Source organism: Rhinolophus sinicus, linkage group LG14, assembly GCF_036562045.2.
Source record: "Rhinolophus sinicus isolate RSC01 linkage group LG14, ASM3656204v1, whole genome shotgun sequence".
Lineage (NCBI taxonomy): Eukaryota > Metazoa > Chordata > Mammalia > Chiroptera > Rhinolophidae > Rhinolophus > Rhinolophus sinicus.
Window position 1 is genome coordinate 28,148,034 of NC_133763.1, and position 25,460 is coordinate 28,173,493.

Here is a 25,460-nt window from a genome sequence, read left to right on the forward strand (position 1 = left end):
GCTGCAAAGTTCTACTTTTATATACGGTCTGGCTATTGTCCCTTTGTATACTCAGTCTCTCAAAAAGTACTAAAATAAAGGCATATTCTATTGCATATAAGTGTAACCAAGTCCAAGCTCATATTGCTCACTGCACAACAGCCAATAAGTGAAGTGACAAGGTGTTGGGGGCAAGGAAAGTTGTTTTATTCAGAAAGCTAGCAAGCTGAGATGTAGGACTAGCATCCTAAAGAACCATCTTAAGAGATTACAGAATTCCGGCTTCTTTTATGTCAAAGGAAGGGGGAAATGGGAGAGGCAAGAGAAAATTGAGGACCAGACATCTGGGCGCCCACAAGCATGCAAGGGAAATTGTGAAACCTCTGTGTTCTTAGTCTATTGATTCCTAGTTGATGTGAGTCCTGTCATAGGTCCCTGCATATCTTTTATAAACAATCATTATTTTTGCACACACTTTCCTTATATTCTTGGGAGAGGCACCTTCTGGTAAGGGTTGTTTTTTTTTTCGTAAAACTCAAGCTGCAAGCAGAATTCCTCTAATGGTTAGCATGTCTATACGCAAGACTAAGCAGAAGATATTAACCTGAAGGCCATGGGAACAAAGCAAGCTTGAACAAGAAGTCAGAGAGGGCAAGCATTTCACTTGTTACAAAAGTACATATTTAAAAAATTGTATTCTGGAAATGCAGGCATCACCATCAGAAATAACTCAGAAACAGGTATTTGTGATTCTTTACACCATAAACCACCTTGTACCAATGGGGAAGATGATCTTCAGCCCAAGGCAGAGGCTGTCCATTTTTCCTGTCCAGCACTCCTGAAGGATGTGGTGTGCTCCCAGTCATGTGGCACACCATCAAAGGAACATGTCAGAATTTAGGGGGCAGAGCTCTAATTTGAACACATCCTCTTATTCTTCCACTCCGCATCCTGAGATTTCAGGTTTCAAGAACGCCCTCATAACTCCTATATTCCTAACTCTTCCTCACAGGAGTCAATTCTCTGCGCAACTATCATTTATGCCCAGGAACAGCACTGAGGGGATATTATTGTCCCTGCTCTTGGAGACCTACAAACCATTGGGCAAGTTACAAATGTGAACAGGAAATTCACCAAATTAAACTGAGGTTCACTACAATGGAACCTGCCAGCAAGAAGAGAGCCACATTATTTTCATTCAATTAAAATTTCCCTTAAAATCAAGCTATACATACACTTCACTTATATAGACCTTCCATCTTGGAATTGAATTGCAAGGTTTACAAAAATATTACTAATGTATAAACTTCAGGGAGAAAACATCTTAGTCAACAAGTATTTGAGTATATACTACTTACCAAGCAGTTTCAGGTATTATTTACATTTTTAAATTTCAAATACAAAGATAGCTCCCAACATTCTAGCCATTACTGTATGCCAAGAATTTAATCTGGAGGGAAAACAAAAACCGTCTTTAATTTCTGCATCAATTCTGTAACTCTACAGAACTGTACTGTATTAAGGAATCAGCTCTAGAACTTTGACACCTCGATTTCTAGCTGCCTAGTAGCAGCAATGCTGTTCTTAAATTAGAAGTTTTAAAACTGGGAAAGGGACTTTTTTGGTGACCTTATTCAATATGCAATTTAGGTTAACTCAGGAGAGCTCTTTCTCATTGCGGCCATAGAAATTTTCTAATCACTTTCATGTAACTTGGCCTCACAAAACCCTAAATAATGTGTGATTTCCATATTGTGTGCTATTCACAGCTTGTCAGCGGCAAGCTCAAATATGACCTAAGGACCAGTTATCTCTCACAAACTTCAGAGCTGTGAAAACAACTTATTTCAAATCTGAAAACCATGTGGTTGGAAGACCAGTTCAACAAACTTCTCTACTCAATGGAACATTTATAAAGTGCACAATATGTGACAGGCACCAGACCTTTTCTGCATGATTTTAGAAGCGTAAGCAGTGTATTCAAAAGCATCAAACAGAGTTAGAAACCCAAGTTGTAGCCTGGGCGCAGCCTGAGCATGGCAGTTAAATTAAGTTCTGTCAGAAGATGCAACTGTTTTAATTTCTTGCCTTTTTTTGGGATTTCAGGCAAGAGATGAGACTTCTTGCTTTCTTCATCAGTAAAAAGGAAAGAATTGATCCTATAGTAGTTAAGGATTATATATAAAAGCATCTCCTCCACAATGAGTTCACTGAGGAAACCTCACTAGTAAAGCCATTTGGTGGGCTGTTGGCTTTGCACCTTTGGTGATGCCCGAACCTAATCACTATCTCCTTCAAAGTATAGTTTTGCACACTTGCCAAGGACAGCACAGATAAGAATGATTCATGAAAATGTAAGAGTTTGGTCAGATGACCTCAACGTTAAGACATACAAGTGGCCAAGAGATGACGTCACAAAATGCTCAACTTCACTAGCTATTAGGGAAATGCAAATCAAAACCACAATGAAGTATCACCTCACATCTGTTAGAAGAGCTATTATCAACAAGGCAAGTAATAACAAGTGTTGTTGGAGAGGTTAAGAAAAAGGAACCCTCATCCACTGCTGGTGGAACTGTAAACTGGTACAGCCACTATGGAAAACAGTATGGAGGTTCCTCAAAACATTAAGAATAGAATTACTATATGACCCAGCAATCCTCTTCTATCTACCAAAAAATCCTGAAAACATTTATCCATAAAGATGTATGTACTCTCTTGTTCGTTGCAGCATTATTCACAGTGGCCAAGACATGGAAACTGAAGTGTCCTTCCACAGATGATTGGGTAAAGATGTGGTATATATACAACTGAGTATTACATGGCATTAAGATGAAATACTGTCATTTGCGACATGGATGGATCTTGAGATTATCATGCATAAGTAATTCAGAAAGAAAATTACAGAACCGTATGATTTCACTCATATGTGGGATATAAAACTGAAAGCAACAAATCAATAAGACAAACAAAAACTCATAGATACAGACAACAGTATAGTGGTTACCAGAAGGAAAAGGGTGGCGTGGAAGGTAGAATATGCTGATCGAAGATTTGACTTTGGGTGGTGAACAACAATGCAATATAGAGATGATTTAATACAGAACAGTACACTTGAAACCTATGTAATTTTATTAACCAGTGTCACCCTAATAAATTTAATAAAATAAAATTTTAATGCTATTTAAACATTCAATTAAATCTATCATTTTCTATGAATGTTACCAGTGAATGTTGACTCTAAGTTATAAAAAAGGTTTAACTCATACGACTTAAATGTTTCAGGGATTATTTATTATAGTAGTATTTCCATATAAGATTTCAGCTTATAGTTTTATAAGAATGACTACTAGGATTGAAATAATTTTTGAATAAAATAGAATTCATCATATACTTTCTTTGATGATTTACCAAGTATTTACAATCATGAACTTCCATGAATATAGTATTTATTAAACCTTTTTACTTAATTAAAAATAATGCCTGATAAACAAGTATTTATTACTTAGTCTGTCATTTATTTATGAAAAAGTTTAACACATTAGGATAAAGTAGTAAAAGTTAACCTAGAATGTAATCCTTTCCAACCATCCATTTTTGATCTTATAGTAGCCATGAGAACTAGCCTCTAGAGGTAATTACACTTGAGAGGTGTAACAGGGAGAAAGGCTCTGTCTGGTCTTTCATTACCTCACTCTGAATGATATGCCCTGGCTAAGTCTTATTTCATATTATAATAACCTAAAGCATATGATTGCCATTAGAAAGTCTAGCACAAAATGTATGGCTCAGACTTCATCTTCAAAAAAGACTGACATCCTACTATCTGCATATAAATACACATTAAAATTCTGGTGAAGAAATGGCAAGAAAATAATCTCTACTGTATGTTTGTAAATTGGCATGGTATTTTTACTTAAAATGTTTTAGAAAACGACTATACACACTTCACTACAAAAATTGTACCCAGGTTAGAAAATTTTTATGGAGCAAAATAATGACTTCAAGAATCTATTTCCAGTAATGGCAGCAGTGGAAGCTGATTGGCTCATATGCCACACATGTACGCAAGGAAGTGCAGACGAGCAAAACACACAGCACTGCTCACAACAGCTTCAGAGCAAGCGAACAGTTTTCCCAGTTACTGTCAAGAAGTCATCATCAGCCAAGGCACGCAATGCTTCTTCAAACATATCTTTGGTTATTGCCTTTGGGGAAGAGGAGGAAAACAAATATTTTACACACCAAGTACTCCCTCATCTGATATACATACAATGATTTCAGTTTAAAGAACCTGAAATCATCACAGTTATATATATATTTCTTATATTCTAACTCAGGAGTGGCAAACATTTCCTGTAAAGGGCCTGATGATAAATTCCACAGGCTTGGCAAATACTCAACTCTGCCCCTACTGTGCCAACACAGCTGCAGACAATACGTAAGTGAAGGAGCATTGTGATAGCAGGCAAAGGGCTGGTTTTGGCCACTGGAGTTCTTTTCACTGAACAACTCAATTTTACTTATTCACAAAAGGGCACCTGAGTATTTTATCCCCCAAATTTATATAATAAATTTGATAGTTATTAAGATGTGTGATCGCAACACTATAATAGCAAAAAACTGCAAACATCCTAAATATCCAAAACCCGGTTAAGTAAATGATGGAACATGCATACAACAGACTGTTACCCAACCATTATGAATGTTATGAAACAGTATTAATTGTTAATTTAAGAAACAGCAAGTTACAACACGGTATAAACGTAATTGATTTATGTCCATTTTTCAAAGAAAAGACTACACGTGTACATTTACACATAGAAAAATTACGAAAGGAGTATTAACAAAATTTTAATTGTGATTATTTCTTGATGATGGTTTTATGGGTGATCTTACTTTTCTTCTTTATATTTATGTACATTTATTACTTAATAAATGAAAGAAAAAATAAGAAAAACCTTGAAAGCAGTATTAAAGGAAAAAACTCTATTACACAAAAAATACATATAAACACTTACTATGTCAGATTGTCCTCGAATATCTTCAAAAAGTTGCTGGTATTTTAGAGCTGGTGTTTTGCCTTTAGATAAAATAAGTTTTTTCAATGCTTCCACTAACTCTTCTTTCCGTTTACGAGAGGTGGCACTCATTCCTGATTTAAAAGATATTAATGAAAATATTTCTGCTACAAGGAAGTGAAATGTTTCAAATTTATATAAACGTTACGGGACAGTGGCTGAATGCCAAAACACATTCAAAATCATGAGTTCTGAATTGTTTCCAATTTTCTATTAGCCAATAGCTGCTACTTTCCACTGAAACATAGTCCACATAGTCTGAATAGCAGTCAGTACTCATTAAGAAACGAATCACTTCTTAAAAATGGGATAACACGGGTGCTTAGAGACAGAATACCTTTGAAATTAGATACAACACTGTACATGCACTAGCGTATATTTTTCTCATAAGTTAGTATGTGTTTTTCTCACAACTTTTATCAGATTCTCAAAGATGATTTGATCCAAAAAAGGTTAAGAACCTCTGCTTCAAATGACTGAATTGTTAGCTTAAATGTGAAATATCAATTATTTACATATTAAATAATTTCCGTATGTTTTTGTTTAATGCAAATAACAAACCTGTAGTAAGAATAGATATGTCCACAATGCCAGTCCGGGGGTCAGTGGCAGATTGCTTTAGAGCCTCCCGATGCAGGCGTTTTGCCTCTTCGACATCAATTGCTTCAACTTTGCTTGAAAATCGGACTTTAGCATGGGCTTCTGCTAAGCGAATCAATGATTCCAGCTGTCGCGGGTATGCGGAAACCATTCCTCGGCTACTACCAATCTTTCTCATGTCTACATAAGCCTAGTGTAGATAGGAAAAAAAACAAAATTCTTTGGTAATAACCTTAGTTTCATGGTTGAACTTTTAACATTTAGGATTAACAGACTCCTGCGTGGCTGCCATGTGTAGATACAGAGCAGAATTAGTAAGATCAAGCTTTGTGCCTTGAAACTCATCAAGGCAATATCTGACGTAGCTTTGAAGAATGAAGAATGGGAATGGGCAGTGAAGTGCATGAGGCCTGGCCCTCAAGAGGATATGGTGTGTTGGAAACAGTGCAGGCTACAATTAGAGCAGAGGACTAATCAGGGTGCCCTTCTGAAAAAGGTCCTCAGGTACTGACTCTGGTTTTTATCTCTGCTGGGGATCCATTTAACAAGGTACCATACACAAAAAGGATTACTGGGACGTTACAAAAGTAAGTTTTATTAAACATATATAGGTAATATAATTTTATTTTGAGCAATCCTCAAAAATCATACAATGGAAAATCAAAACCAAAAATTAAAAATGTTATCATCTAACTTTCATCTGAGCAATTTTTGGGAGCTTCATTATGTATGATGCAAAGCCCATCAAAACACCAGGAAACCTTCCTATCACAAGGTTTGAATAACCTAATTATGAGTCATCATGCACTGCTGCCCATGTAAAAGGATGCCGAAAAGTGAACATAAAATACTTTAATTCATTTTATTATTTAGAAACAAGCAAATGGAAGCTCAAGAGAGATTGGATGACTTTATCTAGAGTTAGAGTTACTAAGTAATATCACCAATATTTCAACTCCTAATTCTGATCTTAAATTCACTATGCTTGTAAGGATTTAATATAAAATGTGTACAACCTATAGAAATGAATCCTTTACCCATTTTTACATTCAGAAAAGTTAATTTTGCAATAGAGGAGGAAAAGTAGTTATACAAAATAGTATTAACAAAATAATTATTGTTTTAAGAGGATGACTGGCTAGTTACATTAAGACTTTTGGCTCTAGGCTCAGCAAAACATTTTCTCAGGCTTTAAACATGGATGTGTGTTACCTCAATGAGAGCTTGGCTGGCTTCCTGGCTCAACCGAGGCATGACCATGCTATGAGCATAAGCAATGTAGTCCTTCAGTACGGCCATGTCCATGAACTCCTCCTCCATTTGCTCCTCGCTCTGGTAGTACAGAGCGACAAGGTGGTGTGCAAGACGCCTGTCGTAGGCTTCGTCCTGAGGGTCCAGCATGAGGAAGATCAAATCAAACCTGAGAAAATATTGTAAAAACACTGTTTTCCTAGTTGGGACACCAACGTACCGACAAACATAATTTATGTCTCTTGGACCTAGGCATGTACAGTGAACATGTGTTCAGTCAGGGCTGCTGAGGAAGAATAAGTGTCTTCTGTCAGGTTGCCTACAGATCAATGCAATTCACCCTGCTCTGTCCCTAGCAGGCAACCGCTCTCCTGGCCCTTAGGTCTGCCCAGAAAACAGCTGGTCATTGAACAGCTGAGTCAAAGAATTAAAATTCCCCTGTAGGAAATGTTAATATAATTTTGAAGCCTAGATGATACAAATGAAAATATGTTCAACTGTTTGGGGAAAAAAACTACCAGGGGTGCCAAAAAAATGTATACAAGTGGACACTTTGGTCAACGTTGCTCAAGCAGTTTGCCGTAATCAGAAGTGTATGGACACTGATAGTAACCACTTTGAGCACCACTTGTCATTGCAGAAGTCAAACGTGACTTGTATTCATTTTTTTGCTATCAGTATATATTGAATATTACAATTTTAATAGTTTTTCTTAAAATGTGTACACATTTTTTTTAGCACCTCTGTATTTGGTTAAAAAGAAGTAATTAAAATCTAAAATAATTTTATGAAATACATCAGTATTTGGGCAGTGGGGTGAGAAACTGTGGATAACATGATTCCACATGAACAAATTTAATTTTTTAAAACCTTATCTACCGTGTGAAGCTATTCTCTGTAGAACAGAGTACAGTGGCTGGTTCTCAATAGTGGCTTTAAGACTGAGATAGAGTAAGTAGTGAGTGACAGGCTTCTGAAAAGAATGTTAAGGTGACTGTCCTAATTGCTTCAAAAAACAAATGAATGTTAAGGTGCTACCCATAGCTGAGAAGAGAAACACACTGTCCCTGCCATGAAAACATTTGACCAACCAAATTTGAAAACTTTTGTATTAAAGTGTATATACTATCAATTGCAAAATATTAGTATTTCCTTTGCTTAATCTCACCCTGAAAACTCTACAAATGAGCAAAGCAAGAACATCTGTTTTATAAAAACGTTTTCATACCTTGATAATAATGTATGCGGTAGCTGGATATTCTCAATAGTAGTTTTTTTAGGATTCCATTGAGACTCGATCGGATTTGCTGCTGCCAGGATAGAGGTGCGAGCATTGAGCTGACAAATAATCCCAGCCTATCAGAGAAAACACTGCAGTTAGAAGCCTCACCTGGATGCTGGCAGGAACTGTGTGAGTCTTCTTTGCCTGGCATGGCCTCTGCCATGTCTCTAGTCACCAAGTTGTACCATGATATTTAGGACAAACTCAAGTTCTATGAAAACCTCACATTAGTGGGTTAGGTCAGCAAAAAAGATAAAAGAGGATCCTGTAGAAAATACTCAGGTTTAGCTGAAATCTAATAGAAAGTATTTGCCAGTTTCCCACAGTTTAGAATTAAGATAACACTGCACAGTTCCACAAATGCTTTATTTCAAGTGTCCACACATTTTAAATGTGTCCATGTTTATGGATGGAGAATGTGACTTACCTTTGCAATGGAAAGAGTCTGCTGTTCCATGACTTCATGCAATACTGATCTTGTACTTTCATTCATCTTGTCAAACTCATCAATACAGCAGATACCATTGTCACTGAGGACAAGGGCACCAGTTTGCAGGACAAGCTGCCTCGTCTCAGGGTCTTTCATTACATATGCAGTGAGGCCGACCGCACTGGAGCCCTTCCCAGATGTGTACTGGCCCCTGGGGACCAGGTTGTACACATACTGAAGCAGCTGGGACTTGCTGGTCCCAGGGTCACCACACAGCAGAATGTTGATCTCAGCACGAAATTTGCCCCTTCCTGTGTGACTAAAATCCTTTCTTGTTCCGCCAAAGAGTTGAAGCAAGATTCCCTAAACAAATAAATATGTTTAAACAGACATTGTTAAAACTCTATTTCTACAGACTGAAATATAATTTAAATATAAAAATCCATTGTTACCTTCTTTATATCTTCATGTTCATAAATGCTTGGAGCCAAGGCTGAAGCAAGTCTCTCATAAATGTCTGGTTTTCTGGAAAGTTCCTTAAGCAATTCCACATGCTTCTCTGAAAAAAGTTTCTGTTCTGCTTCTTCATCAAGGCCATACAGACGTTTTGCATCAGTTTTTCGATAATGAATAACATCAATGTGGGTTTTGTAGACAGACTTCACATTACTCACTCTTGGATTGACTCGAATAGGCACAGCTCTATAGATGCCTGAGGGCACAACCAAGAAACATACTTTTACCTTCCACTAACAGGCTCAGCAAACTAGCACAGAAAACAGGCAGCTTTGCGAGCTGACAGCTGGCATTGGAGGAGGTGAGCTCCACGCATGTTGTCTTCATGGAACTCCTAGAGTGAAGGACTTAGGCTTATACTGTAAGGTTCTCTGCTAAAGGGGGCAGGATCAAGTTGGAAAGAACACAGGTTTCTGAAAAAGACAGCTAAAAATGTGTTCATCTGTGACCAGTTGTTAGCTCTGTGACCTTGCTCACCTATATTAGCATAAATAATCACATTGCACTTAATCATTTTGAGGTTTAAATCAAATTATTTTGCTTCTAGAACAATGCTTGGCTCATGGCTGTGTAGCGTGAATAGTATTTTGAAATAGTATTTTCATTTCCCTTAAGCAGAGTGTACAGAATCTACTTAACAATTATTTGACTGGAACAAAATGCTGTTAAAATACTACCCCAAAAACTATTAAAAAATCACTCACAAATTATTTCACACACAATAAGACAATCTACTGAGTCAAAGGTAAAGAAATGGTAATGGAAAAATGACTATATTTTGTTCATAATAGGAGGTATTCCTAGGTGAATGCTCATGCCCCACTTTGCTTTCCAAATAATGTAAATTAACATTATAAGAAATAGATGAACAATCAACTCTTCAACCAAAACAACTCATCCATTTTCCAAGAACAAAAATTTCCAAAACTGATATGTCTGATGTTTACCTTTTTTGGATTTCAAATTAGAACGCTTGAACTCCAGGACAATTCAGTTTCCTACTGAATTTTGAGGAGAAAATATCCAATCTTTCCCTAACAGCTTTCACAACATGCCACCAGATGTCATTTGTCCTTTGGTTTAACAGGTCAATGTAATTCTTTTTGAAAACATATGTAACAGTCTTAGAATACACACTATTCTTCAAGCCAAGACAGACTGAAGATGGACGACTATGTTTATTATGTTTAAAGCAGCTACCTTTATTGGTGCCTACAAGGATTTATCTTCACAGAACTGCACTAATACTTATTTTACATGTAGACAGCATTTTTCATAGCCCCTTTCCCACAAACACTTTTACATGTATCATCACATTAATTCCACTTTGCAGTTGAGAAGATTAAAATATTGGGTTAAATACTTCATTGAGGCTTTCAGAGCAGTAGGGTGGCAGAATAAGGATTGCATATCTCTTTCTCTAAAGATGACAAATCTTTCAAATTTTCTAGTGACAATTGCTGGATTTCATACTGGGGAAGACACAGGATAAGAAGTCCTGACTCACTGAATGGAACAGATGGACTGTCCCAGAAGCCTTAGCCACTCTGTGGATTCAATTCTCACACTGCCCTCTAACCAATAACTACAATCCTCATAAACTACTCCCACTCCCACGAAACCAAATGCCCACACTGCTACGAAGCATTGAAAGAAACACTGGATATTCATGTGGTGCAGTGGGAAAGATGAGGATGACTACTAGTGCCGCAAACCACCAGAACCTTAGCTACGCCAATAGACACTTCTATGAATCTCAGCTTCCTCATCTCTAAAAGTATCGTCATGTAAACTCCTAGCATGGAAGCAAGGTGCTAGGATACATGCTTTCCTATAATAAAATTTAACCTTTAGCTATGCATTTAGGAAATAAGTAGAAAATTATTTAAAATTCTAGAGTTGTGATACTTCCTGGAGCTGGTGGCATAGCTCAAATGCTGCCAATACCAGCCTTGTCTGAAGCTGTTTTCTCAAGATACCAACACTATCCACTCAAGATACACACATATCTTTGGAATACCGAGATAGCAAGAGACTGCAAAGACAATGCACCGAAACATTGTCTTGATGTTAAAAAGGTGATTAAAGCACTACACCCTATCTTCTCAAGCCCTGAATGATGCTGGAGGCAGGACATTGCCCCATGCCAATGAATTCATGACCAAGTCAAAGAACTGACTAAAAGTTGTCATCAAAAGCAAGATTATGGCATCAATACAACCTACATTCTTACCAGTAACATTCACTCTGTCCCCAGGTTGAACCTTGTCAACAAGATCATTGTGAGCAAAAAGAACGACAGTGTGAGGTGTCTGTCCTGCAGGCATATCTTCAGGAGACTCTTGGAGCTTGATCTGAAAGAAGAGCAGTGAAAAATAGGAACTCAGAAAATGAAGAAAGCGTAACGGATACAAAAGCTGCAAGTTTTTGTACCAATGAGAAATAACTTTTTGATGCTTAGCATCTTTACTTTTCAAAACATTGTTTGTTTTAATCTTGATAGTTTTTTAAAAAGCTTTTAATGTGACATGAACATGCTTTTTATGAGGATGTTATTTAAACATATCCCTATTTGGGGGAGGGGAGGCACACTTTAAGTGACTTTTTAAAAATACCATTTTTAAGGTTGTAGTGGGTTATCTTTGCATAAATGTTTATTTACTTTATAATTATTTTAGAAGTTACTTCTAGTAGATTTCCTAGGTGGGAAGCACACTTTTCAGGTTCATGGTTAAGCATTTCTGTGCATCTCTGCTAGTCACTGCAAGCACCTCACAAATACTTGCCTATTTACCTAATTATATCCACTCATCTGACAGCCTCTTTTGAGTACTGTTCTAGGTGTTGGGGACTCTGCAATGAACAAAGTTTCTTCCGTCAGAGTGGAGGGACAGATAACACACAAGTGAGCATGTAACAGATCTGACAGTAACAAATGCAATACAGAAGAGTAAGCAGTACAGGGAATGGAAGTGCAGGAGATGCTTTTCATAAAGCAAGGTTAGGGAAGGCCTTTCTTAAATCAGGTGACCTCTGGGCACAGGTCTAAGGATGTTGGGAAAGAAGGAAATGTTCCCAATGGAAAGAACGTAAGTACAAAGGTCCTGAGTCAGGCTTGAGCTTGGCTGATGATCCATGAATAAAGAAATAGCTGAGAGAATGCCAGCAAGATCGGTGGGTACAAAGGTGTGCCGTGGGTAATGACGGTCCATGTGGGCTTGGAGACTACTCTAAGACACAGGTTTTATTCTAAGTCAGTATGGGAGTCTTTGGAGCATTCAAAGAATACACACTACAAGCTCCTCGGGAACCTTTTTATGTCCAGCCCGTAGCACCATGCTGGCGTGAATTGAGATACATTTGTTCCAACAATTTGTACCAATATTAAACATTTACATGTTAATTTTATTTGCAATTATTTGGTTAGTATTAACACTGAACATGTGTAGGAATATGTTGAGGAAAATTTGCCTTCATTGGCTGATGTGAGCTTTTGTCTGTTAGTTTTTGTGTTTCCCCACAAGAGAGATTGCACGTAACGTATTGGTTAGCTTTTGTTCCTTTTCCCACATGAGAGATTGCATATGGGGTTCCCACCCGTGACAGACTGCATGTGAGGAATTGGTTAGCTTAGGGCTAAGGAAATTTCTCCCGTGTTTCATTCCCAGCAGGAGAGATATGGGAGGATGCTGCTTTCTGTCTGTTTTGCCCACATCAGCAAATGAGGTGGAGAACTAACTAAGTTATATCAGAATGATGTGACAGGTATGTTGCCAGACTGCAAGGCCTTGGGCCGATGGTCCCAGGCGAGAACAGCAGGTGTTGTTTGTCTGAATGAACTGGCCCTTCAGCCGAATAAGCAATATTCTTATCACAGGAACTGGCCATTCCTGGAGGGGGAGGCAGGAAAAAGGGGCTTGGCTCTAGGGCACATCTGAAAAAATATATAAGACAGATCTCAGGTGGCAGTGTAATTTCGTAATTTCATCATTTGTGATTGGTCAGTCTTCATCATTCTAACATTTTGAAGACTCGTATACAACATGCAGCTTACATCACTCAGAGTCGCCCTGACTTCCAGCTGCGGACCTGGTGAGGTCTGGCTGGTTCCAAACCTCTCCAGTGTTGTTCCCCATGGTTAGCCTTAAGAACTTGTTAGCATTTTGGAAACTTGTATGCAGCTTGCAGCTTGTAGCATCAAGAGATGCCCTAACTTCCAGCAACAACAGCAACATTCTGCGGAACTAGTAAGCAGCAGAGATGCCTGAGTTTCTCTCTGCTGCAGACCTGGCAAGGTTTTGATTCCTGACTGTTTCAGTATTGTTTTTCCTATGGTTTGGTGAGCTTTTGGCATCTACTGTAATAGCTGCTATCCTAAAAAGTTTATTATTGCTTTTGGATATTCTTTATTGATGTTATTTGTGTATTTAGCCAAGTGATTTTTGATCAATAGTAAACATAGTTGAGATCTCTTAAACTTATATGTATACTTCTTTGACATGACATTATCAATATATAGTTCAGTCTTAACCACTTTTACATTCTGTCATTAGCACATTCTCCTAAGTACCTAAGTCTTTTGCTATTGCATATTGCTAAATAAATTGATTAGATACAGCTAAATAAATTCATTAGTCTCATTCTAGCATGTCCCTCCCCTTTTTTTTCCCCACTTGTCATTACAACAGGTTTTCACGTTTGCTAATAATTTTCTTATTAGCCCCCAATAAGGAAAATTACCTTTCGCAGTATTTTGACCACATTCTTGCTACTTAACGTTAAAAAAATTTTTTTAAACATTGCAACAAAAAAAGTGTTCATACTTATGGATACTTTTACACCATTACAATCACAGTAAATAAATGATTTGTCTGCCTTTCCCCACTTGTTATTTTAATAACTTCATCTTAAAAATTTCATGATTAAAGAGGTAAGAGGTCAAAGTTCCTATACAAATAAAATTTGTGAGAAAAATTTCTCAACCCATTCTTTACCAGTGGAACAGTTGCAAAACGACAGAACTTAACTAAATAATTTTTACAGTTCTTAAATGTTTATGTACTCTTAATCTGACATGTTAAAATTTTATAGTCTTACATATTTCCTATAGAAGCATCTCATGTTAAATTTGATTTAATAAATCAGAGGCTAATTTGATCTGTCAACCTATAAACATTAAACTTAAGATGTTTACAGTGGAAGAATGCATTCTGTTTGAGTATATAATGAACTGGTGCTCACTGGCAATAAAACAGGGACACTGCCACTCCAAAGCCGAAGTCTTAGGAGTGATCCAAGTATCCAGCCCACAACCCTCTAACAAAATGTACACTGCCAGAGAAGGAATGAAGTAATTGAATGCCACTTAGGAAGCAAGGTTTTAGGGCCTCAAGAGTGGACAAGTTATATTTAGCTTTTTGAGAGTCCAGGGAGAGGCAGAAAAAGGGCAAAACATACCACAGAGGCAGTCAGTCAGCACACACAGGAAGGTCACATACCATCTGCTTGTCGGAAAACACAGAGCGATTGTGTATCAGTGCCATGCTGTGGGTGGTGTGGCAGCGCTCGCACACACAGGGCTCGGCGATGCGGCCGCGGTCCATCTCTACCCGGGCTGTGTGGGCACACACCTGGCACTGGAAGAAAGCCTCCTGCATCTCTGGAATCAGCTGGGACGTCCTGATTACCATGCCACTGATGGCGATGAGTTGGTCGATGTCTGCGGGGGGAGAGAGGTCGGTTTATCCATTAGCCACTGTCCACAGCCCAGGTAGACACGGTATCGCCCAGAGCTGGATTTGTCAGGGCAGGTCTGGGTCTGCTGTCAAGCCCAGAAAAACCTTATCTGGAGGTACAGAGGTACCTGGGACTGGGTGGGGTCACAGGTAGGTGTTGTGGCCAAGGCATGGACATTTCATTGGGTCTGGACTAGAATGCCCTTCTCGTGTCCAGGTCTGCCTTCCTCTCAAACCCACTGGGCCCCTGACCCACAGGCATCCCACCATCTTCTTTCTCATCTGCTCTTATCTGGCTTCACTTTCTGATTTTGGATTAGAATCTATGCTTTTGCCTATTTTGTCCCATGGCCTTTCGCACCTGACTTATTGTGCCTCATGTAAATCCTGCTATCTCAGTCTATGTGAAAAGCATGGGCTCTAGAGCCACATAGACTGGACTAAGAACCTCTGTGACCTTGGGGACACTCTTAACTTCTTTGTACCTCATCTATAGAATGGGAGTAACGATAGTACATACCTCATAAATTGTTGAGGATTGAGTCAGCATACGTCAAGCCTAATAACAGTACCTGACAGAGAATGAGCACTATATAGCATAGCCAATCATCACTATCTATGTAAGAAAAGCCCTATATGGACTATTTTGCACTCTTGCTTATGGTTCCTCTATAATTTGGAACTTTCCTGACAACTTTTTCCCCAACTAATTCCCACTGCTGGTTCTAAAGAAGTTACACTGCTATTTATAGTCAACATGCCATGTAGTTAGCTATTGCTGGCCTTGTAGATCATCCCATTTCTTAAGCACTGGTGATTCCCAAGGCCTTTCCTTTGATCTTGTCCTCCCATGAATCTTCTTTGTTCCTCTTTCCACTAATCCTTTAACTTTAAAATGTAACTTTTGTAACAGATTACAAAATAAATGTAAAAGCTAAAAAATTTTGCAATTAGTTGAGTACGTGGCAATTAGTAATTTCTCATCTTACTCTGGAATTCTCTGTGTAACAAAGCTGTCTCTGAAAACTTAGATGCAACACTCTTACCCAAACAGCTCTACCTCTTCCAGTGTCCCCACCAGAAATCCCTGTCAGAGATAATGTCTGGAGCCAGTTTCACAAGAGAAAAACAAAAATTACACTTCTTTAATAAATACTTTAATACGACTTGCTCGTTTATTGCCTATCTTATTTTTACTGAAATTTGTGTCTTTTACACACTTACCTAGAGCAATATTCACTCTATAGCTTTTATACCTCAATCTTCATATAAGGCAAACATCATGTTTGTTCTATACTTTTACTCATATGGCTGCTATCAAGCTTAGGACTCTGCTGCCCCATATTTGAGCTGTTCAAGTCTCCTAGCTGAACCTCAACATAGTTTGCACACTAGACCCACCATGAACTTCTCAAGAGTGGCAAATCTTTTTCCAGTGTGGCTCCCTACTGACTTTGAAAAAAAAAAAATCTAGATTAAGTTGGAATTTAAAGCTCTTTAGATTCCTTCAGTCTGCTGTCTGGAGATAATTCCTTCATGTTTCTAAATCCTTACTGTAACCCCAATTTCTATTTCACCATGAACTCTTCCCATTTGGGCCCAGTGCTTTCTTTCCCTCCCTGGGCTGAGATATCTCCTGCAGTGGTCTTCAGTTATTTTACCTCTTCTTTTTTTTACACTCCCAACTAGATTTCTTTCTTGATTAAGCTCTAGAGCAAGGATCATATTTGTATTTGTCTCCTACAGTGGTTCTGAGAAAGAACCTACTTAATAACTGTAAAATTATATTTGAATAAATTCACCTTAAGATAGAGAATTGTCAATAATTACATATTTATGCAAGTATATATAAGGTCTGACAATTAAGTTCATAAACTGGTTGCAATGATATCGCTAACCTTTTTTGATATGAGAAGGATTATTCATTATGAATTTTTACCAACTGGACAGTTAACCAAGTTTACTATTTGAAAGTGCTGAAAAGGTTGCGTGAAAGTTACCTGAAAATGACCTAAACTTTGCACCAACAATTCCTGGTTCTTGCATCACAACAATGCACTAGCTCACATGGCACTCTGTGAGGGAGTTTTTAGCCAGTAAACAAATAACTGTATTGGAATACCTTCCCTACTTGCCTGATCTGGCCCCCAATACCTGAAGATAAAGGAAATAGTGAAAGGAAGACATTTTGATGACATTCAGGACATCAAGGGTAATAAGACCACAGCTCTGATGGCCACTCCAGAAAAAGTTGCTTTTAAGGGTGGACTAGGCGCTGGCGTTAGTGCCTAGCTTCCCAAGGGGAGTACTTCAAAGGTGACCATAGTGATATTCAACAATGAGGTATGTAGCACATTTTCTAGGGTAAGTTCGAGAACTTAACTGTCTGACTTTATAGTTACATAGTAATAATTTCAGTTAAGTTAAAAAAAAGTATGGTGGGTTCATAATCATATAGTGTAACTGAATCTGCTATTATTGTCAATTTCTAATCCATCACCACTAATTCTTTCAAGTTTCTTAATGAAATAAAGTCTTGTTTGTTTTTATGTAAGGTATTTTCCTGTTATTAAGAATATTACCTTCTGGATTCAGGTTTCTCATATTCTTAGTCTTCAATGCATTGAATGGTCTTACTTGAATCTGATGTTCCAAGATTGAGTCAGGGTAACGGTCAAAGAAGATCTCATTGACAGCCATATCAAAAGTTGGGATAACCTCCTATAGAAATGAATGAGGATTCCAACCTGTGTTTGTATTCCCCTCTTAGGGTTAAATACAAATAAAGCATTTCATACTAGCAAAGTGTAAAAGCTAAAACACATGGTATAATCCAAAAGCATTACCCTATACAATTGCACACATGCCATTTACAAACCTTGGGCACAGTGAACTATCTTATCTTACCTCTGTATGCTCTCACTGGGGTTAAATGTGATTATATATATGAAAGTGCCTTTACTATGTACTGGCATATTTTAGGTTTTTATTAATAATTTGTAACAAACGATTTTGAGTACATACTTTCATGTCTTACTTTTTCTCCACAATGAAATACCAAAATAGATTAAATCGTAATTATTTTATTCAAATTTGTTAACACTTGTTCCCCATTTTTGCAGGTGAGGAAACAGTCTCTGGAAGGGCTAAGCAACTTGACCCAGGTTCCATAGCTATTAAACAGAAAAGTCAAGATTTAAAACCAAATTAGCTTGCCTCCAAAGCCTATAGCTAGAATTAACATAGCTGATACATCATCAATAAAACTTCAAGCCATTCCCCACCCCCCAAAAAAAGACCATAGTATGGTTATGGTCTAACAGCATTCTGTTAGAGATGGCACAAGTACGTGATGCAGTTACAAAATATTTCCACTTACGATGCATTTCATCATCAAACCCAAAAAGCTGTCAATGGAAAGATTCACCATTACTTTTTATACTATTAAGAAACACTGCCAATTAAACTAGGATGTATTACTGACAGTAGCACACATCTCAATTTCAGAAATTTTAAAGTGTGAAAAAATGCTTACCTTAAAGGAGAATACACGTGATTTTCTAAAGAAGTTCTTTTGCTTTGGAGGCAAATTCCGTTACCACCAAGGAATTTTGCTATCCAAAAACTCTTCAGATGTTCTAGAGGTTTACTCTAACTCATCAAAGCCAAATTCTTACCTGTGGGTAGCAGATGAGCTGTCTGTACAGATTTTTGTTAAATGATTTTATGTGTTCACAGTTTACATTTAAAAATGGTTCCCCAATAACATTAATCTGTAAGATAAAATGAACAAGTTATATTCTAATTGTTTTGAAATGCATAATTTGAATTTATAAGAATATACGATTACCTCCCCAAGTCGCTGCATGTACAGAGGTTCAGTAATATCTATGCCAACATTTTCTTCTTTAGCCAGAGGGTCAGTAAAACACTGAAGAAATCTCTTGATGAGAGAAAAATATTAAGTTTAATGCATTTAGGAATAAGCAACTATTCAAAATATATTATGAATATGTCACTATTTGAAGACAGTATGTCACTATTAAAAACTAGAAAAACATCAACAATTCTAAGCCACCTAAAAACCTACTCTTAAGTATTATGGCTACTTAAACATAGATTATAAACACTTTCTCCCAGTATTTTCAGCCAGAAGCATATGAATTTAAACATATATAGCTCACCTGAAAATTTTCTTTGCATGTTGCCACATTTACATCTGTTCCCCAAATCACAAGTTTTTGGCCCAGAGACTGTTCACTCGCCACTATATCTTCTGCTGCTGGCTATACAGAAAAAATATGACAGAACCATGTTAATGGGGAATTACCAATTTTATGTTCCCAAAATAATGCTATCAGAAGACTGTACTGTATACTCACTCACCCCTTCGGACTGCAAATCCACCTGCAGGCCCTTCCGTGCAGATCCCAGATCAGGCCTCTGCCTCACAGGTGTGCCCCTGACCCCACTTCTTGGGGTTCCCTCTACTCGAGAGCTGGGAGTGCCATATGTCAGTGGTGAACTAGCATCAAAGTCAAGAGGAATAGCTATAAAAACAAAAATTTAAAGTTTACAATGAAATTCTGGTAGCACATCAATCTTGAAACTATAGCATGTTCTCTGATGATTTACATCAACTAAACACAATAGCAAATTGAATGTTTATTGTAACTTCTGGAGGTTAAGATTCTGAGGACTATTAAACATTGTTTAAAAAAAAGGCACCAAGTTTCTTTCTCTGCTCACTAAGTCCTAACATGTACTATCACTGTTCTACTGGTGAACATACTAGCTCATGTAGTTACATCAACTACCCATTAACAAACCAGCAATCTGACCAGCTGAAGCATCATCTGTTATTAGGAACAGTATATTAGGAACAGTATACTGATGTTCAGAAACACACTTGAAGAATGTATCTGAGGAGGGCTGGAAAACAATGTGTCCTGTGCGACAGGTGTCTGCAAGTCAGCTCCAGGCGAGGTAGGCATGGGCTGTAGCTCTCCTGTGGAGGTAGAATCCTCGCCTCTACGTCTCAGAGTTGGAGATGACCTGGCATCCGCACTTCGAGCTTGTGACACACAAAACAGAAAAAGATGGTCATCAATTCCCATTGTTCATCATCCTGGATTTGTCTTTCTCTTTGGACGGTTTGATTCAGTACTGAACAAATACAAATCAAACAAAACCGATGCAAATGAGGACAGACATGTTTAATCAATCAAAATTTACGAAGTGCCTGGCAAGGGTGGAAATGGGCGTCCAGCGACGTCTGCCTCACAAGAAAGTCTCTGCACACTAGAACGGGCAGGGCATGGGCAGGGCATGGGCAGGGCACGAACAAATGCTCGCAGTCCGCAAGAGGGCGGGACCTAGAGAGTGGGTCTGGAGACCTTGCGCATTGGACGAGGTCTCTCAGCGATGGCGGGAAATGACCAGAGGAGAAGACGGAAACTTGAGGGAGGGGGGCTGAGTGGTGGGGCGGACATGCCAGATAAGACTTACGTGTTTGCGCTGGCGTGGCCCTACCGCGCCGACTGCCACCGCGGCTCGGGGTCGACGCTGGGGACGACATGGTGCTCTGGGTACCTGCACGACAAAGTGTACAGGCTCGTGCCGCGTCGGCTTCCGGCTTCCTCCTCTCCGCAGCACAGACATTCTTGCAAGGCACGGCGCTGCGCCCTCCCCACCCGCGCGCAGTTACCTGAGAAAGGCCGCAGCTTCCGACGCACGTGGAGCTCCGGGATGCACTCGATAGGTCCCACTCCTAGACTGCACCAGTGAAGCCCAAGGTTTCGCGCCGGCGGCACCTTCTTCACCGCCCTCGGCGGTGCTCCACCAATCACAGCGACGTTCTCGCATGGCTCCGCCTTCGGAAGGTGCCACAGCCCACCGACCGGGGGGGGGACGGAACAGCAGGGGCTTTAGGCGTCCAGTAGAAAGAAGACTCCTACGTTGCTGGTTGCCCACCTCCGTTCAGTTGGTTTGATCCCCTACTGGACCGCAGTTTCGCGGGAAATCTGGGGAGTCTACCGAGACCATTTTCACGGAGGCGTTGTTTTTAACTGTAGTGTTGGCCAAGGAAAATATAGTTGTTTACGCCTTAAGTATTATTTCTAAAGACATTCCAAGTGCATTTTTCACTCTTTATTAAGGAAGAAACTGTAGATCTCGACCCAAGACCCTAACTTGTCTTTTTCTGCCTTTAGTAAAGCAACTCCAACTCCTTTCCATCTATTTCCGGTGATCAAACCGTCGGATTGCTTTCACTAAGCTTCACTTTATGCATGCTAAGTGTATATGTACAACATATTCATAAACCTGCTAGTAATTCACTTCTAAGCTGCTGTTCGTACCGGGAGGACACTCCCCCCCCACCGTGATGGTGTCATGGAGGGTTCCCGCCCCCGCAAGCCCGGCCCGGCCCCGCCCCCGGAAACCTGTCCCTGTTCCCGCGAGCCCTACCTCCGCTATTTCCGGGCCAAAGCCGAGTTTGCGCTCGCTTAGTGCCGCGCGTCATGGCTGGATTAAGGTCAGGCGTGCAGGGCTCCCTGCTGCAGCTACTGGAGTCCTTGTCTGCCGCCGACCGTGGCAGCGCTGCAATGGCCAGTTGTCGGCTGATCCGAGATGTGGGGCAGGAGTGTGTGCTGAACACCGACCCCGCGGTACTGGGTGGGTATCGGGCCGGGCCGGGCCGCGCCGAGGAGGATCCGGAGGCGTGTGGCGATTGGGCCGCGCCAAGGAGTGTCCCGAGGCGTGTGCGCCTTTCGGGGTTTCTGAGTTTGCTGGAGCTTAACAGGCCAGTGTTTCTCTAACAGTGGATATATTTAACAACATTTTGAAGTCCAATCATTTGATTCTGGGTCATCATAATTTCTGTGGCTGTGTATAAAAAGTGGTTTGTTATACTGCCTTTTTTAACAGCACAGGAAAGATTTTAAAACAAAAGTTGGTGAAAATACCCTAAATTCGTCAACCATTGCTATCCCAAGCGGGGAGACAGAACAAGAGGAAAGTATTCTTTCACCTTAATCTTGTCTAAACCCACCAGTACCTTTTCCAAACCCTTATTTTTGCTGTTCCTACTTTTGAGAAGCATTGCAGAAATGTAACTGGCAAGACATGCTGTTCTTTTAACTTTTTAGCAATGCCTAGAAGAGAAGTATTTTCCCTCTCTAGTAAAAGTGCCTGTTTTCAGCACTTTTAACTCCGATATTCCTTTTTAAAAGCACAAATATGCAAACCTCCTCCATGGTATGTCTTGTCCTCATAAAGATGAGAGAGGTTGTCTTGGTAAGAGGTCTTTGCTGAATATGTGGAGATATAATGTAAACAACACCTCCAACAATATGCTATATATGGTACATATCTATTGTCAAGGACATATTAATGGGGAAAAAATTTAAAAACTAACATCGAAATGCTTTCTAGCCTCAAGGTTTCTAAGTTGGCATTCCTTATTGTTTTAGTAACTTGTTTGTAAAGCTGTTCCAAGTTTACTCTGAATATTCAATATGTCCTTTCACTTGAGAGATTATAGAGGAAGGGATTAGATTTCTAATGCTGCTGCAACAAATACCATAAATTTAGTGGTTTAAAACATCACAGCTTTGTTAATCTTAAAATTCTATAGTCAGAAGCCAACACTGGTCTCACCAAACTAAAACGAAGATATCAGGCAGGGCCACTTTGCTTTCTGAAGACTTTGAGGGAGAGTTCATTTTCTTTTTCCTTCAGGTTTTTAGTAGAATTCATGTCCTTGCTTTTGTAGGACTGAGGGTCCCTTTTTCCTTGCTGATGTTCCTTCTAGAAGCCACCCACATTTCTTGTATCACAGCCCCCTTCCTCCATCTTCAAGCCAGCAGTAGGGAGTCATGGAAACTTCTGCTTGGAATCTCTCCTCTCTTTTCTTCCCATATCTCTTCCTCCCTCCAGTGGTAAGGGCCCCCTGTGATTATATTGGGCCCACCTGATAATATCCCCATTTTAAGGTTAGCTGATTTAACAATCTTAATTCCATTTACAACTTTAATTTCCTTTGCCATGTAAAGTTAGCAAATTTACAGTTGTGATATACCCATGCATCTCTGTGGACCATCTAGAATTTCCCCCTTTTCCTTGTGCAATTGAGAAACATGCAATCCCTTTAGGGTGGGTTTATGGAGTGCTTTTTGGCAGCTCTCTTACCTTTTTTTTTTTTTTTTTTTTTTGTCTAGCATTACAGACTTCCTTAGTTTTTTCCAAAGATTTTGGTTTGCTTGAATTTGTTCGGAAATCACTAGGCATTGATGAAGTAAGTTGAACAGTTTCATTTTGCTTTTCTTGTATATTCCTTTTTGTTGGAGTGACTTATTCTTACCCATATTTACTACAATGTATATTTCTTTTATTATAGTTTCGTGATTGTAGAGAAGAAGTCTTAAAATTTTTATGTATTTTCTTAGAAAAAATTGGCCAGAGGATTATACCTTATTCTCTCGATATTAAGGTAAGAAAAAACACCTCATTATATACCAATATCCACTTTAACTTATGGTGTAAGTTAAACTTAGATTTTTATTTTATTTCTGCCTTTCTCACTGGGGAGTTTATTTCTGCTTGATGGTGTTAGAAATGAAGTGGGCTTTTTTTTTGGCCCTTGTCAAACTATTTTGATAACTTTTATATAACTGTTTTGATAACTTTTTGCACATGGGATAAATAAGACCTTTTATTAAAAGTCATAATAAATTGGAATTTTGAATTGTGGGGAGATTTCAGAACACTTTAAAAAAGTTTTATTTTTTAATTTTATTGTGATAATTTTTAAATTTTTAAATTATAGTTGACATTCAATATTTTATTAATTTCAGGTGTATATTGTATTAATTAGATATTTATATAATTTATGAAGTGATTCCCACCATAAGTCTAGTACCGACCTGGTATTATACCTAGTTATTACAATATTATTGATTATGTTTCTTGTGTTATACTTTACATCCCTGTGACTATTTTGTAACTATCAATTTTTACTTTGTAATCCCTTCAACTTTTTCACCCTACCCCCCGCCCCATCTGGTAATTAAAAAACAATCTTAAAGAATTCCCGTCTGGGTAAGATTCAGATTTCCTGTAGTTCATGTGTTCTCTTTGATAACAGTCTGAAAAGTTTGCCTCTCCTGTACCTCCCATTTTCTTTCAACCTCCCCGCCACTGGTTTCCTCATAACTTACTATAGAACTAGTAATCATAAATTAAGTTGTTCTTTCTCAGACTTATTTTTACTTTCAACAAGTGCCATATCTCAAGGTAAGTTGTGTTTATTGGTCCTAAATTTGCTTCCAGTTCTTGGATGCTAAGAGTTGAAGAAGAATACATATGTATTCAATTTGAGGTAATTTAATAGGAAGTTATTTTATAAATTAGCTCTAACATATTGGTTAAGTAGCTCTAACATATAAAGTATTTTAATTATTATCAGTGTTTTTAAATAGGTTTGATTTTATTCTCTTTTGACTTCTGATCTTTTTTTATTGGAATTTTAATATTTGATAACATTATCTTACTGGTAGAGTCACATTTGTAGAGTATTTCATAGTTTACAAAGTTCTTTAATGTACCATTTGTCATTTAATTTTTACCAAGTCTCTGTTAAGTGTTTTTAATCTCTCTAGTTTACAAATGAGACTTAGAAGTTAAGAAACGCACCTCAGTCTTGGAGCCAGGTTGCCTCCTTCCAAAGCTCCTGCTTTTGATTACACTGTTTTCTTATAAAGTCCCAGACATTCTTCTCCGAATTGCTTTAGTACCTTTTTTATTCTTCATTCTTTCTTTCTTGGTATATGGCAAAAAATGCTATGGGAAGTATATAAGGAGGAGTAACTTTTACTTTTTTTTTATCCTGCTGAAGTGTCCGTCTATGTTTGTGTGATTATTGTTGATATTATTATCATTGCATATTGCATCAATGTTTTCAGTAATTTTTAATCTGTATGTTTATATACTCGAAAGTTATACTTTTAACAGCTAGATATTTTGTCGTGTCATATATTGGTATTGCTCCTCTCAGAGATGTAGTTTTAGCTATTGTTAAGTCTTAGTTATAAGAACTAAAATCTCATTGATGATTTTGGTATGTTTTCTTTTAAAATCTAGAATACTTGTACCAGTGTTTACACAAAAGATAAAACTGCTAAATGTAAAATTCCGGCCCTAGACCTTCTTATTAAGGTAATTTAATATTTCTAAGTACATATATTAAACATAACTTAAAAAAACAAAATGGGAATTTTGGGTTGAGAGATATTGGATGATAGGCTCTAATCACATGAATGTGTGGATAAGACGCACATTTTCCAATCATCACCTAACAATACTTTGGTATTTTGCTTTCAGAGTCTTCTGGGTAGCAAATGAAGAATTTTGGGTTGTAAAGGGAATGAAGGGGAAAAATAACTAAGAAATTTACTGCTCCTCCTTAGTCTCATTACCCTTACTCTTAAAATTACTGAGAATTGCCAAAATTCACCTCATTATGTCTCTGAGATTTTTTTTTAAAACCTTACTACGGGCATGGCTCTGTATGTTTTATTTAAGTGGTC

General features: G+C 38.3%; 2 protein-coding genes across 4 annotated transcripts in view; one reads left to right on the plus strand and one right to left on the minus strand.

The window, feature by feature from the left end:
- Positions 1-3,256: 3,256 nt before the first annotated feature.
- Positions 3,257-20,730, minus strand: MCM4 (minichromosome maintenance complex component 4). The gene is made up of 17 exons (XM_019718435.2): positions 20,582-20,730; positions 20,383-20,466; positions 19,784-19,948; positions 19,261-19,424; positions 19,059-19,160; positions 18,725-18,817; positions 18,552-18,647; positions 17,457-17,595; positions 14,638-14,858; positions 11,373-11,493; positions 9,076-9,335; positions 8,621-8,986; positions 8,140-8,267; positions 6,873-7,080; positions 5,622-5,850; positions 5,001-5,134; positions 3,257-4,187 (listed from the first exon to the last, which is right to left on the minus strand). Exons 2-17 carry the CDS (start codon positions 20,450-20,452, stop codon positions 4,095-4,097), a joined length of 2,589 nt encoding a protein of 862 aa, XP_019573994.2. The 5' UTR covers positions 20,453-20,466; positions 20,582-20,730; the 3' UTR covers positions 3,257-4,094.
- Positions 20,731-21,350: 620 nt separating this feature from the next.
- PRKDC (protein kinase, DNA-activated, catalytic subunit) overlaps positions 21,351-25,460 on the plus strand; it is a 270,539-nt gene continuing 266,429 nt past the window's right edge. For all 3 annotated transcript variants that reach the window (XM_074318994.1, XM_074318995.1, XM_074318996.1), the window contains exons 1-4: positions 21,351-21,549; positions 23,094-23,170; positions 23,273-23,365; positions 25,015-25,089. In XM_074318994.1, the coding sequence (XP_074175095.1) occupies positions 21,396-21,549; positions 23,094-23,170; positions 23,273-23,365; positions 25,015-25,089 (399 nt within the window). In that variant the 5' untranslated portion in view covers positions 21,351-21,395. The remainder of the gene's footprint in view (positions 21,550-23,093; positions 23,171-23,272; positions 23,366-25,014; positions 25,090-25,460) is intronic.